Source organism: Macrotis lagotis, chromosome 8 (genome assembly GCF_037893015.1).
Source record: "Macrotis lagotis isolate mMagLag1 chromosome 8, bilby.v1.9.chrom.fasta, whole genome shotgun sequence".
Classification (NCBI taxonomy): domain Eukaryota; kingdom Metazoa; phylum Chordata; class Mammalia; order Peramelemorphia; family Peramelidae; genus Macrotis; species Macrotis lagotis.
Genome location: NC_133665.1, coordinates 953,680 through 973,141, shown reverse-complemented (window position 1 = coordinate 973,141; position 19,462 = coordinate 953,680). Strand labels below are relative to the sequence as shown.

General features: G+C 43.9%; 2 protein-coding genes across 4 annotated transcripts; one reads left to right on the top strand and one right to left on the bottom strand.

The window, feature by feature from the left end:
• The first annotated feature begins 13,258 nt into the window (after positions 1 to 13,258).
• On the top strand, positions 13,259 to 17,706 carry ARHGEF39 (Rho guanine nucleotide exchange factor 39). Of its 3 annotated transcripts, none has more exons than XM_074196181.1 (9): positions 13,259 to 13,708; positions 13,831 to 13,925; positions 14,012 to 14,132; positions 14,346 to 14,461; positions 15,500 to 15,570; positions 15,695 to 15,823; positions 15,923 to 16,152; positions 17,375 to 17,463; positions 17,598 to 17,706. In XM_074196181.1, the coding sequence occupies exons 1-9, from the start codon at positions 13,274 to 13,276 to the stop codon at positions 17,620 to 17,622; spliced, it is 1,311 nt and encodes a 436-aa protein (XP_074052282.1). In that variant the 5' UTR covers positions 13,259 to 13,273; the 3' UTR covers positions 17,623 to 17,706. The 3 variants fall into 3 exon arrangements, with proteins under 3 accessions (XP_074052282.1, XP_074052281.1, XP_074052280.1); XM_074196180.1 differs by having other exon boundaries at positions 17,595 to 17,706; XM_074196179.1 differs by having other exon boundaries at positions 17,375 to 17,706.
• Positions 16,323 to 18,940, bottom strand: CCDC107 (coiled-coil domain containing 107). Its single transcript, XM_074196185.1, has 5 exons — positions 18,580 to 18,940; positions 18,432 to 18,495; positions 18,269 to 18,350; positions 18,100 to 18,191; positions 16,323 to 18,009 (listed from the first exon to the last, which is right to left on the bottom strand). The coding sequence occupies exons 1-5, from the start codon at positions 18,877 to 18,879 to the stop codon at positions 17,804 to 17,806; spliced, it is 744 nt and encodes a 247-aa protein (XP_074052286.1). The 5' UTR covers positions 18,880 to 18,940; the 3' UTR covers positions 16,323 to 17,803.
• Between the last annotated feature and the right edge of the window lie 522 nt (positions 18,941 to 19,462).

Below are 19,462 nucleotides of genomic sequence, written 5' to 3'. Positions count from 1 at the left end.
TGCAGATTAGGGTTCAAAAGTTTTTCCAAGTGGATCTGTTTTACTTTATTGTGGTCATAGAATGCCTTTGAATATCCTCATTTCTCTCACCTACTACCCTTAATCATTTTGTCTTCTCAAAAGTTTAAAAGTCCAGCCCAGCTTTAACTTGAGAAGGATCTTCTTAGGACTTGCTCAGTTTGTGTCTATATATTTTTAAAAATATAAATATTTTGTTTTCCAATTACCTACAGTGGTAGTTTCTACGAATCATTTTTTTTGAAAGTTTTGAGTTTTACAATTTTTTTCTCCCTTCCTCCCTTCCCGGTGTCTATATTCTTTCATCACAGTCAAAACACTAAACTACACCTTGATTCAGCAAGAAATAGCAAAATATGGAGTTAAGTTATCAACCATCACTCAACAGTGGGTCTGTTACCTACCTGCCTTCATCATCTTGTCTCCAGTAACTTCAAAGCATGATGCCTCTATTTATCAACTGCCTTATTAGAGGTACATGGTATTTGTTCAGGGGAGGGAGAGAGATGAAAGAGCTGCAAGATGGGCCTGTTTGTTTGTTGTCCAGGTTTGGAAGCACATCACCAAAGGGATAGCCAACAAGTGAAGATCTTTTTGAGGTGTTGTTTAAACATATCATCTCATTAATCTGCTTATGGAGGCTTGGAGGGTTTATGAGAGGAGTTGCATGGTCCTATAAGCTATAGGGATCCTGGTCTGAGGTCAAACCCTGATTCTAGACTCTGATCCCCAATCAGACTTTCCAATTCCACTACTATAGTTTCAGGAAATACTACTTATATTTCAAGATCCAGATAAAATGACCCCTTTGCCAGGAAGTTTTCCTTGATTCTTTTCTACTCTAGTCCCTATAATTCATTCAACAATGACTATTTCATATATGGATTGCATTATGCTAAGCAGTGGGAAATGCTAATAAAAAATAAGATATAATCTCTCTCTTCAGGGAGTTCATATTCTATTAGGAAGAAACAACATGCACACAGATAATTAAATATAAAGCACATGTGAAATAATATTGGGAGGGAGAACATTAGTAAAAGGAAAAGCCTTATATAGGAGGTGGTGTTTGAGCTAAACCTTGAAGGAATGCAGGAATTCTAATAGGTGGAGTAAGAAAGCAAAGAAGGAAATAAACATTTATCAAGCCCATTTTCAGTACCAGTCACCAAGTGAAGTACTTTACAAATATTTTCTCATTTAATCTCCACAACAACTGGGAGAGATAGCTGTTATTATCTCCATTTTACAGATGGGGAAATTAAGGTAGATAGAGGTCAAGTGACTTGATCAGGGACACAATTAGTAAGTGTCTGAAACAGGATTTGAACTCAGGTTTTTCCAACTTGAGACCTAATGTTCTTTCCACTGGGCTACCTAGGTGAGAAAAGCATATATTTTAGGCTTGGAAAAACAATCTGAGGAATCAAGGAAAACTTTACAAAGAAAGCAGCATTTGAGGTAGACCTAGGAGGAGGAGTAGGTTACCAAGAAAAGCTTCCAGGCTTAGGGAACAGAAAGGCACCAGGACTCTGAGGCTCCTAGTCTCTGAATATAGAGATCATGAAAGGTCTTAGTGGGAGATAAGGTTGGAAAAGTAGGTTGCAGACACATTATAGAGAACCTGAATACCAGGCAAAGGAATCTGGCCTTTAAAATTCAATAGACGGTAGAGGTTAAGTGCTTGTAGTGACAACATCAGAGCCATGAATAAGGAAATTAATTTGGCAGTGGTGAATAGAACAGATACAAGGTGGAGAGATTAGAAGGCAGGAGATTCGTGAGAAGACAATAGTTAATGCAGGAAAAAGAAAAAATGGTCAACAGAGGAAGGATTTATGATAGATGCCGTAGAAAGAATTTATAGTTTTTGGCAAGTGATTTGAAGTATGGGACCAAGGAGGGAGATATCAAAGATGATGCTGAGGCTTCAAACCTGAACAACTGAGAGAATGATCATGCCATCGACAGGAAGGAAAACTGTGGAGAACAGTAGATTTTGGGAGAAAAAAAGATATAAGATTATTTTATTGCTGCATTTCTCTCAAGTGCTTATGGTTTTTCATTTTTGTATTCTACAGTAGTTATTTGTGTATGTGTCATATCCTCCTATTAGCCCATGAGGGTAGAGATTGGGCATTATCTCTCTATCTCCTCCAGCACCTGGCACAGTGCTCTACAAATTGGAGGCATTATGAAAGCAAGTAGTTGTCTTTTGTTGAAACTTGAGGGAAACTATCAGGTTGAATCACTTTACTGGATAATGGCTATCTTTTCCTATTCCCTTCCTTATTTGGGAAGAGGGAAGGGAGCTATACCTAGTCATTAAGCACCTCTGCAGAGGTGCTAGGGCTATATAGATAAATGTGATATGGATCCTGCCCTCAGGGAGGACACAATTAAATAAAAGAAAGAACAAGAAGATAAAGAACTAATATATAAAAGCTACAATCTATGCTGAGAGCTCACATAAACAAAGTTCAATCTCAATGACTGACACCCAAAGAGGTCATTTTTTTTTTCTTTTGGCCCATGGCTCCCTCCCAGAATTATTCTAGGAAAATTTCCCAAGTATAGCTTGTGTCTAATTATACATAAATATGGGCAACAGGGTCCTCAGCTTTCATACAAGATTTACTTGAGTAAAAAAAAAATTATGTTGGGTATAAAGCAGTGTCAAGGAAAAAAAATTAACATGATACTCTTGAGTTTTAGGCAAAAGTTTGCCAGAAACAATTTAATTTAATTTAAAATGATTCTAAATCCAAACATTCTTGTTCAGAGAGAGAAATGTCCAGACTGTCATGATCCCCTTCTATATCCTCAGACATACTTCTGCAAGATAACTGGAAGCAACACTTTTTGGAATATGGAACAAGGAAAAAGATATAATATGAAAAACTACAGTTTTGAATTAAGGGGGAAGGAAATAACCACTGAAATAAATGCTGTTATGGAAGTATGTGTGTGTGTATATTAATATATACACATACACATATACATACTTGGTCCATATATATGCACATACATATATATACACATATTTCCACTATATTTATTTCATTCAGCAGTAATATATATATATATATTTATATATATATCCATATACAGAGATACACAAGCATAATGTGAATTGTATCTGTATGTGTGTGTGTGTGTGTGTGTGTGTATATATATACATATATATATATGCATACAAACATAAAATATAAGTTTGGGGCAGCTAGATGGCACAGTGGGTAGAGCATCAACCAGCTTTGGAGTTGGGAGGACCTGAGTTTGAAAGCCTCAGACATTCTCCACTTACTAGCTGTGTGACCTTGGGCAAATCATTTAGCTTTGCAGCCAGGGTCATTCTCAGTTATCCTGATCCATAGCTGGCCACTGGACCCACAGATGCTCCAGAGTTGACAGTGAGACTGATGACTTAACACAGCACCTCTCACTCAAATCACTTGCTTGTCATGACATCACCTCTCTGATGTCACAGTTTTCTTCAAGAACCAAGGATAAACATCATCAATCAAGGCACATTTATGTGACTGCAGATATACATGTGTGTGTGTATATATACAAACATATAAAATATGATTTCAGGCTGTGTATTAGGCACTTTTCAAATATTATCTCATTTAATCTTCATAACAATCCTGGGAGGTGAGAGTTATTATCCCCATTTTATAGTTAAGGAAACAGAGGCAAACAAAGGCTAAGTGAATTGCCCAGGGTTATATAGCTAGTTTGTATCTGAGTCGGGATTTGAGTTCAGGTCTTCTTGACTCAGACATAGCATTCTATCCACTAAGATTCTTGGATTCAATATCAATATTATCACTATCTTTCCTTTCTGAATAACAGAAGAAAGTATTGATCCGCTAAACCAAATGCCTCAGTGAATTGGGGAAAGGTACAAGCAAGGATCTAACCAAGACAGTCAGTTCATCTATATTTACTAAGAGTCATTTATATACTTAATATACTAGGTGTAGAATAAAAGACAAATGGCTTTTGAGGAGCTCTCAGATATAAGCAAACAACCCTTTACAATTGAGATGTATATAGCATATGTCTCCATGAAGAGCTGAGTAAGGTCTAAGATAATTGGTAAGGTAGGAGGGAGCCAGGCTATGAAGGAGGTAAAAGGGAGTCACTGGGGTTTATTGAATAGAGGGGGTGATGTGGTCAGATTCACACTTTAAGGAAGGCTTTTTTTTTTTTTTTTTTTTTTTTTTAGGTTTTTGCAAGGCAAACAGGGTTAAGTGGCTTGCCCAAGACCACACAGCTAGGTAATTATTAAGTGTCTGAAACCGGATTTGAACCCAGGTACTCCTGACTCCAGGGCCGGTGCTTTATCCACTATGCCACCTAGCCACCCTACTACGCCACCTAGCCGCCCTAGGAAGTCTTCTTAAGGAAGATCAATTTGACAAGGAAGGGAAGGATAGATTGAGTGCAGACCCAAGGCAGGGAAAACAATAGCAGGCTATTGGTAGTGGTCCAGGTATGAGGCAATGAGGGGCTATCTATGCCAGGGTAGTGGCAGTGTTAGAGGAGAGAAAAGGAAATATTTAAGAGACATTACAAAGGTTGAAACAACTGAATTTGTCTAGGATATGGACTGAGAGTGAGGAGCAGAGGATGATACCTAGCTTGAGAACCTGGGTCATTAAGGGGATGGTGGTACCCTGGACAGAAAAGGGAAGTTAGGAAGAGGGGGAGGGTAAGATAAGAGATAACTATAACTACAATCCTTGATTTATTTTAAATAGAACAAAACCTTCTACATAATTTCCTAGAGGGGAAAAAATTTTGCAATAAACTTAAGAGAAATATTTATTTCTTAATATTTTCAGTTGAACTAAAAAAGATTTTCAATATGCTTCCATGCTTCACCTAACAGTAAATCTAGAAGATGCAAAGAATTCAGAAAAGCTATAATTTGATCTTTAAAAAACATGTAACACACACACACACACACACACACACACACACACACACACACACACACAGTAATTTTCTGCAGAAGAGATTCATCCTGGGATTGTCTTTGTGATCTCTTTGGCATTCTGATGGGTCTCTAGATTTTCCTCTCTCATAGTGCCCCCTGTGGTTTGGACTTTTCCAGAAAGCAAACTTTGGAATGGCTGGATAAACAACCCCCCTATACCCTTCACTATCTGAATCATTCCTGGGAACAGAAGATGTGACAGAGGTATGATCTCTTGATCCTCAAGTCATGGCTTTAACCCTTCTTGTTCCTCTGGTTGCAAGTACCATGTGGGGAATCATCCTCTTTCTCTAGGATACATAGTGTTTAGGGAATTCTCTCAGTCAAATTTTCGATTTTGGATGTACTAACAAGGCAATCTCCAAGATTTATGCTGTTTAAGTAGTCTCTGGATAAAAGGCTAAGATTCTGAGATCATGCTGCCTAGGAAATTTCCCTTATCTGGAGGAATTCTAAGATTCTTGAAATTATGACTATTCTTGATGCAGATGTCAATTCTGTCCAATCTGTCAATTTTACAGCAAGAGGGTTAGATTTTAGAATAATGCTATATAGGAAATTCCTCTTCTTTAACTAGAAGAAAAGATTTCAAGACTCTAGAACTGGGGTCCTCATGAGGCAACTTCCAAAACTATCTCTATCCAACACATCTTTATTCTCTAGAAGGAAGGCTAGATGACTAGGCTCCAGAATCAGATTTAATGATGAAGAAATACTATTAGAATATTTTGAAATATGTTTGCAATCCTGGAGTGGGGAGAGTGAGGAGTGGGAGAAAGAAAAACTTTACAAAAATGAATTTTGAAAAGTATCTTCACTATGATTGAAAATAAATTAAAATTAAAATACAAAGAAATACAGGGGCGGCTAAGTGGCACAATGAATAGAGCACTGGCCCTGGAGTCAGAAGTACCTGAGTTCAAATCTGACCTCAGACACTTAAAAATTACCTAGCTGTGTGGCCTTGGGCAAGCCACTTAACCCCATTGCCTTGCAAAAAAAAAAAAAAAAAAGAAATACAATAATCATCTAAGACAATCTCAAAGGACTAATGATGAAGCATACTATCCACTCCAGATACTGTTTTCCAACCCCAGAATTAATATTGTTTGAAAACAAAGTGAAGTATGCTATTTTTCACTTTCTTTTTTTTAGTATTCTCTTTATTTTTATATTTTTTCCAATTACATGTAAAGCTAATTTTCAACATTCATTTTTTTTGTAGGATTTGGAGTTCCCTTCCCCCCTCCCAAGACAGCAGGTAATAGAGGTAATACATGTACAATTATGTTAAACATATATCCATATTATGTTGTGAAAGATTCGAAGAAAAGGGAAAAAACAAATTTTTAAAAGTGAAAATAGTATTTCCTTCTTTTTCTTTTTTTAAGTCTTCCTGTCCAAAATGACTAATATGGAAATGTTTTACATGACTTGTACATGTATTACTTAGATCTGATTGTTCACCTTCTCAGGGAGGGGAAAGGGAAGGAAGGGAAGGAAGGAAAGATAGAATTTGACACCCAAAATATTTTTTAATATGTTAAAAATCATTTTAACATATGATTGAGGGAAGATATGTGTGTCTATGTCTATGTATGTATGTATGTGTATATATGCATACACATATATGTTTAAAAAAGAAATACCATAGAAATCCTCCTTCCTCTAGGCTTAGGAGGTTGACATCTAGTAATATTTCAAGAGCTACTCTATCCAAATGAGTGGGCTCCCACATCTCCTAAGTACTCTTCCCATCTCTGGGATTGAGAAAAGTTCATTCTCAAAAATTTTGCCCTTGGGCTTTGTGGTTGAGAAAGCTATCGATCAGCACATAGAAGTCTTCTGTATTTATTTGTCCCAAGCTGGCTATCTTTGGGGGAGGGGGAAGAGACTTTTTCCTCAAATACATCTCTGCTCTGATGCTTCTGGGTCTGACCTCCAAGCAAGAAAAAGATGAAGAAAGATACACAGGTCTATCATTTCATTTTTTTTTAAATTATCACATTTTTCTTGAAAGGTAGAAAGGGACCAAGTTGTAAAAGACTGTATTTTTCCTTTATTTTCATAGCTGGGGTGATCAGAAGGGGGGGACCTCCCCTCAGGGGTAGAGAAGGAAGAGTTCAGGGGGAAGCGTGGGCTCCTGTGATTACTCTTGTGATCATAGCCCTCTTGTAGAAGGTGACATTTTAGATGGGAAACCAGAGACATTAAGAGGTGAAGATGAGTAAGGTACATCCAGAAAAAAACCATAAAGTTGGGGTAGAGGGATGTGATATATGAGGAGGAGTAAATAGGTTAGTGGTACTGGATCTTAGACTACATGAGGAAAGCAAAACATATGATTAGAAAAATAGGAGGGGGAAGCTAGGTGGCATAGTGGATAAAGCACCGGCCCTGGAGTCAGGAGTACCTGGGTTCAAATTTGGTCTCAGACAATAATTACCTAGCTGTGTGGCCTTGGGTAAGCCACTTAACCTCATTTGCCTTGCCAAAAAATTTAAAAAAACTAAGAAAAATAGGAGGGAGCTGAGTTGTAAAAGGCTTTAAAAGCTAAACAGAAGGTTTTATATTTGATCCTGGGGGAATAGGAAACCAATGGAATTTATTGAATAGAAGCTAACATGGTCAGATCCATGCTTTAGAAAGATCACTTTGGCAGTAAAGTGGAGGGAAAGACTTGAGGTAGGATCAACAACTAGAAGACTTATTGCAATAGTCCATGTGAGAGCTGGTGAGGACCTGGACCAGGGAGATGGCTGTGTGAGTGAACCAAGGAGAAATATATAAGTGATATGGTAGCAGTAGAAATGAAGAGCTTGGCAGCAGATTGGATATATGAATTAGTTGAGGAGGAGAGAGATCATGAACTTTGGTGATTAGGAACGGCAGTGCTCTAGTTAATAATAGGGAAATTATAAAGAGAGAAGGATCTGGGAAGAAATATAATGAGTTCTCTTTTGGAGAAAAAGCTATGTTGAGTGAGATGTTTGCTGGAGTTCAGAAGAAAAGGTAGGACTGGATAGACAGATCTGAGAATCATATGTTTAAAAATGATAATGACAATTCAATGTTAATTGAATTTATAAGGTCTGATGACAGCAACAAAATGAAATAGAAGAGAAAAGGGACTAGAGTCTTGGGAGCGGGGATATCTCACCAATTATTGAGCATGACCTGGATGAAGATCCAGCAGAAAGGGGGAGGAGTGGTCAGACAGGTGGGAGGAGAAACACAAGACAGCAGTGCCACAAAAATCTAAAAAGAAGAAAATATCAAGAAGAGGATGATGGATAGTGTCAAAGGTAACAAAAAGGTCAAGGAGAATTACCAATAGATTGATAATTAAGAGAAGACTGGTAACTTGAAAGAGAGCTTTTTCAGCTAAAAGATGAGATTGGAAGCCATATTGTACAGAACTGAAAAGAGTGAAAAGAAAGGGAGTCAAGGCATCAAAATCAGCAAAGGCAAGAAAGAAATAGAATGGTAGATACAGGGGATAGGCAAATCAAATGAGGGTTATTTTGTTTTAAGTACAGAAGACATGTGGGCTTGTTTCGTAGGCAGTGGGGAAGTAATCGGTAGAATCTGAAAGACTGAAGATTAAAATGGAATGATGGAATGATAGAATGGGAAATCTGTTGAGGATGATGGATTGGGATGGAATCCATGTAGAGATGTTTGCTTTGGCAGGAAGGGACACCTCTTCAAGTGAGACATGGGTCAAGGCAGAGATGATGCAGGAAGGTATTTTAATGATGTGAGATGAGGAGAAGGGAAAAGAAGTTCATGGACATAGAAGTGGAATACTTGTGGATCATGGCAAGGTCAAGAATATGACATGTCATCTCTGTGTGTAGCTGAAGTGGAGGGAAGGAGTAGGCCATATTTTTTGAGGAGACTGAAGAGCTAGAAAATTAGGGAGTTTTAAGGAATATTTTGGAAGTCCTTTTGTAAAAGGGCAGAACTTGTTCTGACTGCCCAACCTCGGCTGGTGGTTTGAAAGGCACAATGGAATAGATGACATTTGAACTGAGCCTTGAAGGAAAAGAGGAAACTTCAACAGATGGAGAGGGAGAGATCTCTCCTTTAGGCAGCAGGACATCCTAGACAAAAGCAAAGGGACAAGAGATATGGATAGGAAAGAGGAGCAGAGTAGACTAATTTGTCTAAGTATTAAGAGGAGAAACATAAGAAAAAGCACGTTGGGACTAGATTGTGGATAACCTTTTGCGTCAGAATGAGTGTTTTTTTTTTTTCCATTCCTCCTCCTCCAAGACTTCTCAACCTGGGGAGGAGATGATCCTGGGCTCTGGAAGGCCATACCAGGAGAAGCATGCTCCAACAGATCCTTCCTAACTGGAAGGGCTTTGAGGACAAGTATTTAAAGCAGAATGTAAATCTGCTGTCCAAGGACCATTGCAGCTAAATTTGGAGAGACCCCCTGCTTCAAATTTGGGAACCAAGTAGTGAGGATTTTTTTTTTTTATAACTACATCATCTTACTAAACTTGTAAAATTAAGGCTTGGAAAGTTTGTGATCTAAATTAGTAGAAGTAATAAAATCATAAACCCTTAACATTTGTGGGAAAGTATTAGTCAATTATTAGTCAAGAGATTAAGTAAGAGTGTGGGTAGATAATCCAAAATCAGTCTGCAATTAATCTGGAGACTTTCAAAAAGTAGGTCTCATTTGGTTAAAAAAAAAAAACTCTCTCTTCCAGAGTATCCAAGTGAATTCCAAATCAGTCTGGAGGGGCTTTTTGGAACCAGGAAGATACCATTTGGGGATCCTGCCAGAGAAGAATATACTTAGAACAAGCCTAGAGAGGTCCATGGGGCCAAAGTGGGCTCAGGAGCATTAGAGAGGAAAAAAATACCTTATTATTGGGGTTCTTAACTTGCAGAGGTGAACTTTTAAAAATATACACATACACACACACATATATGAACGCTACTTCAATATTATTAGTTGCAATATGGTCCAATTTAAATGAGAATATAGGGGTGCAACCCTATATATAAAATTTCCTTATATGCAGTTAAAAACATAATTCTGAGAAGCTGTCATCAGGTTGCCAAAGGTGTCCATTCCATAAAGAAAGTTAGAAACTTTTAATTACATATCGTCTTTCAGAATTGTCTTATGCTCAGGGATTTTAAGTGATTTACCCTTTGTAGCACAGCTAATAAGTCTCAGAGATGGGATTTAAGCCTAGATCTTTCTTATTTCTGGTACATTTTTCCTATTGGGTCACTCAACCTCACTTGCACTGCTTGTCTCACAAGGCTGCTGTGTAAAAAGTACATCGTTAACCTTTAAAATGCTGTAGAAACTTGAGCTCTTTTTCAGAGGGGTAAGTTGGCATTCTGGATTTGGAATCAAAAAACCTGAGTTTCAGCCCTGGGGTGGAGATCACTGTTTTATTGCTAAATGTACTTTTTTGAGTCTCATTCCTCCTCTTCAAAATAGATATCAGAATAGGTACTTAATGTTTGTTTGAGCTGAATATTTACATTACTTGCCTCACTGGGTGGTGAGAAAAATGCTCTGTAAACCTTAAAGGGTGATTAAAAGAAAAAAAGAGTGGAAATATGAGTACTATCCAGTAGGCTGGGTGGTGTTCTGCTCTACATTAGCCTTGAAGGCAGCATAGCATAGTATACTGGAAAGTACACTGAATTTGGAGACAGAAGAACTGGGTTATTTGTTGTTGATTTTTTAAAATAATTTTTTATTGATATTTCGGGTTCTTACATGAGTATTTTTTTTTACTTAAAGATTTTATTTATGTTGAGTTTTACAATTTTTCCCCTAATCTTACTTCCCTCCCCCACTCCCCATAGAAGGCAATTTGCTAGTATTTACATTATTTCTAGGGTTATACATTGATCCAAATTGAATGTGATGAGAGAGAAATCATATCCTTAAGAAACATAAAGTATAAGAGATAGCAAGATCAGACAATAAGATATCAGTATTTTTTTTCTAAATTAAAGTTCATAGTCCTTGGTCTTTATTCAAAGTCCACAGTTCTTTCTCTGGATATGGATGGTATTCCATGAGTAGTTTTTGCCAGCATCCTCACCCCACCCCACTTCTAGAGGGCTATTCCATATAACAAATAGTTTTTTGTTTTAGGTTTTTTTTTTTTTTTTGCAAGGCAAATGGAGTTAAGTAGCTTGCCCAAGGCCACACAGCTAGGTAATTATTAAGTGTCTGAGGTGGATTTGAACTCAGGTCCTCCTGACTCCAGGGCCGGTGCTCTATCCACTGCACCACTCAGCCACCCCAACAAATAGTTTTTAAAGACAAAAAAAAAGGGGGAGAAACATCAGCTTAATTGATCAATGCATTGGAAAAGTCTGAAAATAGTTCGTCATCCATCACTTATGGACATCCCACCTCAAAAAGGATTTGGGGAATGTCTTTGTATCTCTTCTTTCAAAACATACTTGTTCAAAAAGGAAAATGATCAATGTTGGAGGGGATGTAGGAAAACTGGGATACTAAGGTGGAGTTGTGAACTGATTCAAACTTTCTGGAGAGGAATTTGGAACTATACCCAAAGGGAAGTTAGACTGTGTGACTACTATTAAGTCTGTATCCCAAAGAGATCACAAGAAAGAGTAAAAATCTATATTACAAAAACTTTTTTAAAGGGAAAGAACTGGAAATTGAGGGGATGCCCATCCATAGGGGAATAGCTGAAAAAATTATTGTCTATGAATGTGATGCAGTACTGTTGTTCTGTAAAGAATCATGAGGAATGGGACTTCAGAAAAGCTGGAAAGACTTGCACGAACCAATGCTGGGTGAAGTGAGCAGAATCAGAAAAGCGTGATACAACACATAACAGCAACATTAACTACAATGAACTTGCTCATTTCAGCAGAACAATAATCAAAGACAATTTTTTTAATGTTTTTTGCAATGCAAATGGGGTTAAGTGGCTTGCCCAAGGCCACACAGCTAGGTAATTATTAAGTGTCTGAGATCGGATTTGAACCCAGGTACTCCTGACTCCAGGGCCGGTGCTTTATCCACTGCGCCACCTAGTCTCCCCAAAGGGGATTCTAAAGGACTTGTGGTGGAAAATACCATCCATTCCCAGAGAAGGAACGATGTAGTTTGAATTCAGATCAAAGCTTACTATTTTCAGTTTTTAACATGTTTTATACTTTATGGGTTCCCCCCCCCCTTGTGGCTCCTTTTGTTCCAATTCTTCTTCTACAACATGATTAATACGGAAATATGCTTAACATAGCTATACATATATAACCTATATTAAATTGCTCTGTCAGGGTGAGGGGGGATGAAAGGGAGGGAGAAAAATGTGAAACTTGAAACCTTACAAAAATGATTGTTGAAAAATATATTAATAAGACAGTATTTGTTCTTTATAATTCTGTAGAATTCATGTTTTAAATTTTTTGTGGTTCTTTCCATTTATATTTTTGTAGATTTGTAGTTTATATCAGTTCTTACACTGGCTCTCTGAATCTTAACTTCTCGCAGCACAGTAATGTTCCCACTGCACTCACATACTATAATTATCATTTTTTACACTATTCATTATAATTAGCTATTATTAATTGATGGACATCTATAAGAAGACACGGGTGGGGGATGCTTACTCTGCCGCCGACTCTGACTTTGGTCATATGACTGCATCCGGGCATCAGCACACCCCGGAGGTTGGCTGGGACCGTCTCCATTAGCCCCCCCCCAGCATCCTTATCCTAGTTATTTGTACCGCTAATTGTGTGACGTCACCGGGGGAGGCAGAAGGGAAAGAGGAAAGGAGGGTGCGGGTGAGAAGCGGGGTGCGGGGCTCCGCAGGGCCTTGAACTCTCCGGGTTTGGGAGGCCCACGGAGTTGGAGGGGGCGGCAGGAGCGCCCTGGACCCGGGCGGGGTCCCTTGGAGCGGCTGCGGCAGCGGGGCTCCCGGGCAGCCGAGGGCGCGGGCCTGGGGCTAAAGGCCGCCCTGCTCCCCGCTCGCAGCGGCCTCTCCGGACCCGGCGCTCTTCTGAAGTGAAAGGGGGCCCGGGCCACCGGGCTACTTGGCTCCGCCACAAAGTCTCGGAAGACCACACTTCCGGCTTCCACTCGGGGGACTGAGCCCGGGTCCGAGGGGCGGGGTGGGGAGGAAGGGCCCAGCCACCCCACCTAGATCCACGCGAGGATGCGCCGGGGGCGGCGCGGGGCGGTGTACGCACGCGCACAGCGCACAGAGCACAGCGCGCATGCCGGAATGGGGGAGGGGAAGCGCCGGCAGCTCGAGGCCCTTTGGCACATGCGCAGCATCGGGGATGTCTTGGCCTCCTTGGCGACAGGGGGCGCCGGGCGGCGCTCCCTCCCCCGGCCCCGCCTCCAGCGGTGGCGGTTGGAATTTGAATCCCGGACCGCTGCGGCGCAGTGAGAGGAGCCGTGATCTCGCCGCCGACGCGGACGGGGACGCGGTGTGGGGAGGCCAGGGTCTCTTTTCCAGGCGGCCCAACGCCCCCTCTGGGGCCGAAGGGAGGAGCTGCCCTGGTTCCACCGCCCCCATGTCGAGCCGCGGGCCTCGGTGCCCCGTGCGTACGCAGCGCGCCCGCTGGGAGAGGAAGCGGAGCCGCACGGCGCGGGAGCTGCTGGAGACGGAGCGGCGCTACCAGGAGCAGCTGGGGCTGGTGGTGCAGGTGCGCGGGGCAGGGCGTGTGGGGCGGGCCGGGCCGGGCCGGGCCGGGGGCACCGCGCGTGGGGGCGGCGGCCCGGGCGCCGGGCGGGGGCCCAGGCCGTGCTTCTCCCTTGTCCTCCCCAGTACTTCCTGTGCATCCTGAGAGCTAAGGGCACCCTGCCAGCGGCCGAGCTGCAGGCCGTGTTTGGACCCTGGGAATCCATCCACGTTGGCAGCCAGTGAGTGAGAGCGGCAGGGCCGGGGGGAGGGGGGCCGGCGGGCCAGGGCCGCCGGGACGGCTGAGTCTGTGTCGTCCCGTCCGCAGGAAGCTGCTGCGGCACCTGGAGGCCGGGCACTGGGGAGCGGGCCTGGACAGGCTCTGTGGCCACTTGGAACTCTACATCGGTTTTGCTGCCAACAAGGAGCAGTCCAGGGCCGCCCTGCAGGTACCCCCCTTGTCACAGGCCTCCCCAGGCGGGCGTCCGCCCAGGCCTTCTCGTTCCAATACCTCTTTATTGTGAACCCGCTGCTCACTGAACGCTTCACCTAGCGGAAGCAGCCCAGACCCTTATTCCAGAAAGTAACTGTAAAAGCTGCTCCAGCCCCATCTGCTCCCCGCTCAAGGCTTCTCTTGTCTCCCCAACACCACCCACACCTAGAAGTGGCTAAGGAAGAAGCGGTTCAGAAAGTTCGTGCAGCTTCAAGAGGGGCGTCCCGAGTTTGGGGGTCTTCGGCTGGTGGACCTGCTGCCCTTGCCCCTGCAGCGGCTCCAACAGTAAGTGACCCTCTGATTCCACTCTTGATGCTAACTACTATTCACCGACCCTTAACCTAATTCTGAACAAGCATTTATCTTCCCTTCCCCATTCTCAAATGGGAGGCAATCCTAAGGTCGGGGTGAGGTGGATAATGCTGGGTTTAAATCAGATCAAGATTTGGAATTCTGCCTCAGACGCTGACTGGCACTCCCGACAAGTTACTTAACCCATCTTGGCCTCAGTTTCCACATCTGCAAAACAGGAGTACCAGTACTTAGAAGGGTTGTCTCAAGAATCAATTGAGACAAAGTATGCAGAATATTTTGCAAATCTCTAAGTACTAGAGGTCAGTCATTGTTAATAAGCAAAGGAATTTGGCTGAACCTAAGCTATCAAACACTGAGCATTGATATCCCAATTTAAATATCAGGTTATGCTGCTCTTTTCACAAACATTTCTTGTCTTTAAGAAGTATGAAGTAATCTCTGTGGCGAGGCAGCTAGGTGGTACAGTGGATAGAGCACCGGCCCTGGAGTCAGGAGTACCTGGGTTCAAATCTGGTCTCAAACACTTAGTAATTACCTAGCTGTGTGGACCTGGGTAAGCCACTTAACCCCATATTTGCCTTGCAAAAACCTAAAAAAAAAAAAGTATGAAGTAACCTCAGGGAAGTAAGGGCTAGTGAGCTGTCATCTTTCCTAGAATTGTTCCCGTATTTATTCCCTGGCCCCATAACTCGGTATCTCCGAAATTCTCTTGACTCTTCTGAGGTTTCAGTCAGGGAAATGGGGAAAGAGTGCCCTCTAGTCCTGGATGGAAGAACAAGTTTTGAGCACATACTCTTGAAACTCCAAGATTGGTGTAGGAATAAAAGGAGGCTTCAAGCCAGAGCTGCAAGAAACCAATCCCAGTGAGCCAGGAAATGCAGAAACCAGATGTCCATAACAATATGCCTTGTGGAAAGATCTTTGAATAATGGATCATTGGATAAATTTGCTTTTCCCAAGACTAGTTGGGATTAATGTCCTTAAAGTCTCAGTCCATTTGTGTTTCAGATATGAAAACCTGGTTGTAGCTTTGGCTGAAAATACAGGTCCTGACAGCCCTGACTATCAACAGCTCACAAGTACGTTTGCCCTGAGCCAACATCATTAATATATTCCAGACTCAAAGCTCCATTAATGAGAACCCCAGTCTCATTTTTTCCTTTAAATTAATCAAATGACATTTGGGGGGAATTGTCATTCTAGGGGCTGCACTGAAATTGAGTGAGGCAATCCAGCTGGTTGATGTTATTGAACAAGAACAGGAGAATGATCTACAGCTCCAACGCATTCAGACTTTACTTAGTGGCCATCGGGCTAAAGGTTTGATCAAAGGTCAGGCCTCAACACTGCAAAATGAAGAAACACCACATTCTCATGTATGCCTGTCTGTTACTGACCCTTCCTTCTCTCCCTCCTCTCCCTCTACCACAGGGCGCTGGTTTCTTCAGCAGGGCTGGCTACTCGTAGTCCCCCCTAAGGGGGAGCCAAAGTCTCGAATGTTCTTCCTCTTCTCTGATGCACTTTTGATGGCCAAGCCCCGATCTGTCCTACATATCCCGTATGGAGGAACCTTTGTTTGTCAGGCCCTTTATCCAATGGCCCAATGTCAGCTCCAAAGGATCTTTGGTCACTCTGGGGGAGCAAGGGGTGGACTGCTCTGTGTAAGTTAAGAGACTGGGTGTCAGGATTAGGGAGAATGTTCCCAAGTTAGGCCCTCAGTTCTTTTATTCCCAGCATCTAGGTTAAGGCCACAACTGCCTTCTTCCCCAAGGTAAGTGTTAAGAGCAGATGTTTAAGAAATCAAAAAAAAAAAAAAAAAAGCCCCGACATATACACTGCACACTTTTAAGTTTAATCTACAGCATTATTAACATCTATCACAGAACAATAAATCAAGCCCTGTTTTGTAGAGGGTACATTGTGGTCAATGTGACATTCCTAACAAGGCAGAAAGAGGCCCCAAACTTCCCTGAGTAAGCCATTTAGATCCATCTTTAGGAATTAAAAAAAATCTATAGTCACTATACAGAAATACTGAACCAGCAGTCAGAGCTGGGTTTTAGTCCCACTTCTACCGCTAACTAGTGTGTGAATTTGGACAACTCATAGCCACTCTAAAGCTCAGTTTCCTCCTTTGTAAAATTAAGAGATTGGACTAGATGATGTCTAGAATTCTTCCAGCTCAAAGACTACATACCCACTTTTAGTAGTCTTTACCATAATTCTTTTCCAGGAAAGACCCTGTCCTCTTATCCCCTTTTTTTTTTAGTTTTTGCAAGGCAAATGGGGTTAAGTGGCTTGCCCAAGGCCACACAGCTAAGTAATTATTAAGTGTCTGAGACAGGATTTGAACCCAGGTACTCCTGACTCCCAAGGCCGGTGCTTTTATCCACTACGCCACCTAGCTGCCCCCTCTTATCCCTTTCCATGTAGCTCAGACTTTTATTTGCTACCACCAACAAACTGTACATGACAGGTGGTATGGCTCAGCAGAGAAGTAGCCTTTGAACCAATTAAGACCTGGGTTAAATTCCCACCTTTGACCCATGCATATATAGATGACTCTGGGCAAACCTTTTAATCTTAGTACTCTAGTCCAAGGGTTGGCAAATGGACTGCCATCTGCTTTTATGACATTTTTAAGTTTTAGGAAAGCATAGAAAAGAGACCATTTGCCAACCCTTGCTTTAGATCTGTAAAGTTAACTGTAGAGAAGGTACAGATCTGTAATAAGTTTCCTCACCTGAAAGATTCTTGTATCAGTAGTATCACATGTCCAGTCCCTGTCCCCACCTTTAACCATCTTTTCCATAGATAACCGTGCCTGCAGATTTAGGACTGGGTTTTCTGGGTAGGCAATTTAGACATGCTATCTCCCTACAGCTTCTTTTTCCCCATGAAAAGCTGCTGCTCATGTCCACGGACCAAATGGTACTGTCACATTGGTACCATAATCTGTCTACAGCCATCAGGTATGCCTTGAACTTCCCTGGCTATGACTTGATTTGGTGATGTACAACTATCGTCTCTCCCCCTCATTGTTTATGTATTCTACCTTTCTCTGGCTCCCAGGTAAGGCTCACTTATTGTTCTTTCTCTACAGCAGCCAAGCAAGACACTACACAAGATAGAAGAGCCTCTTAAACTTTTTCCAATTAAATATGGGAAGTCTGATTGTATACTTAAGTGGAATAAATTTATTTTTATTAAAACAACTTGGCTCTTTGAAGAGAGCCTACTTCAGATCTGAGCTGGATAGCCCTCACCCATTCTCTAAAGCTGATGAGGCTACAGATCTTAACCCTCTCTTTCTCAGTCTGTAACCTGGATCCCTTCAATCCATTTCCTCCTCCTGAGCCCCCACTCCTTCCCATTCTCCCCAGCTTGGTCCCAGGAGACACTTGGAGCCCAGGCCTCAGTTACTCCCTCCTCAGGTTCCTCTCCCCAGCCCTCGGTCTGAAAGTCACTGTCATCATCTTCCTCAGCACTCGGGTCCTCATGGATAGGGGGGCTGTACACTGTGTGTGGGGGGGAAGGGGGTAGCATGAGTCCTCAAATCAGACGAGGTGAGACGCCCAACATCCGCCGGTCTGCTCCAGGGGCCCTACCTTGGGAGGCCGCGGCGGAGTCCAGCCCCTGGTCCCGTAGCAGCTGCCTGACGGTCAGCAGGTCCTGCTGGGCCCCGGCCAGCGCGTCCACACTACGGAGATGCCCGTCAGGCCGCCGCCTGCCCGCCCGGGCCGCCCTCCCCGCCCGCCCGGCCCCGCCGGCTCTCACCGCTCAAACAGAGGCTCCAGCTGCTCCAGCAGGCCCCCTAGTAGCCGCTCCGTCTGGGCCAGTTGTTGAGCCAGCTGCTCCTCTGGGGAAGGGGCGGCCATTTACATCCGGGCGAGACGCCCCCCAGCCCCACTCCGCCCCGCCCCGCCCGCCCTCCCCTCACCTCGGTGCAGAAGCTGCTCCTCCGGGGGCGGCTCCGGCGAGGAAGCTTCGACCTCGTCTTGTCCCTGAAACGAGGCCGGGCGCGTTGCTAGCCCCTCACCCCGGGGGGCGCAGGGCCTCGCGCGGGGCTCCCCTCCCGACCCCCGCACCTGCAGGCACCGGAGCAGCACGAAGGCCAGGAGCCCCACGGCGTACACGGCTCCCAGGGGCAGCGGCCCCCACGCTCGGCCCGCCGCCCGCGGCTCCCCCAGCGGCCCTGCGGAGCCAGGCACCGTCACGGCCCGGTGGCCCCCGAGGGCCGCGGCCCCGCCCTCCCGCCTCCCGCCGCCCCGACCCGCGGGGGGCCGCGGCCCGGCGCCGCCCTCGAACAGCCGGAGCGCGGCGGCCAGGAGCAGCAGGGCCAGCGCGGCCGGCAGGAGCGCCGGGCCGCAGGGCCCCGGGGCCGCCATCTCGGGAGGGCGGCGCGAGCCGGGACCACAGGCCCGCGGCGCCCCACGGCGGGAAGGCGGAGCCGCAGCCCGTGATGGCCGCGTACGCGCGCCCAGCCGGCCCTGCCCAGCCCAAAGGCGCAAGCTCCGCGAGAGCGTGACTAACTCCTTGATTTGCATAATGTATTCCCCTAACTGGTGTCTCGGTGCATGCCGGGCTCCTTTCTCGCTTGAATTCTCCGGGTATCGTTTCTTTCGATGACTTTTACGCGATATGCTACTTTTGAAATTTTATCTTCAAGTAAAAGACTCATTTTCGAGGAGTCGAAAAAAATATATAGTTACTATTAGGCTCGCCACAATATAAAAGCTGTATGATCTTTAGGGCTTTATATACCTGCGTGCGCAAGTGACAAACAGAGGTGCTTGCTGAAGGCCTGTTACCTAGGCTACGCACGGGAGACTTGTTCTCCACTCTGACGCCTAGGGGAAAGTCCCCGGACCGCTGGCAGAAAGTGCCGCGTACGCAAGTGCGTCGGGCCCACGTCGCTGCTCCCCATCCCCCGCCGAGACGCACTTCCCCAAAGAAGGGCTGAGCGGAAGG

What these genes read in the sequence shown, in the direction of transcription:
- ARHGEF39 (XM_074196179.1), top strand. Translation starts at nt 13,274, where the DNA reads ATGCCGGAATGGGGGAGGGGAAGCGCCGGCAGCTCGAGGCCCTTTGGC. An exon ending in AGCTGGGGCTGGTGGTGCAG is followed by an intron (nt 13,709 to 13,830) that starts GTGCGCGGGGCA and finishes TGTCCTCCCCAG; the next exon opens with TACTTCCTGTGCATCCTGAG. An exon ending in TGACTATCAACAGCTCACAA is followed by an intron (nt 15,571 to 15,694) that starts GTACGTTTGCCC and finishes TTGTCATTCTAG; the next exon opens with GGGCTGCACTGAAATTGAGT.
- CCDC107 (XM_074196185.1), bottom strand. Translation starts at nt 18,879, where the DNA reads ATGGCGGCCCCGGGGCCCTGCGGCCCGGCGCTCCTGCCGGCCGCGCTG. An exon ending in TGCTGCTCCGGTGCCTGCAG is followed by an intron (nt 18,496 to 18,579) that starts GTGCGGGGGTCG and finishes GCCTCGTTTCAG; the next exon opens with GGACAAGACGAGGTCGAAGC. An exon ending in GGAGCAGCTTCTGCACCGAG is followed by an intron (nt 18,351 to 18,431) that starts GTGAGGGGAGGG and finishes CCCCTTCCCCAG; the next exon opens with AGGAGCAGCTGGCTCAACAA.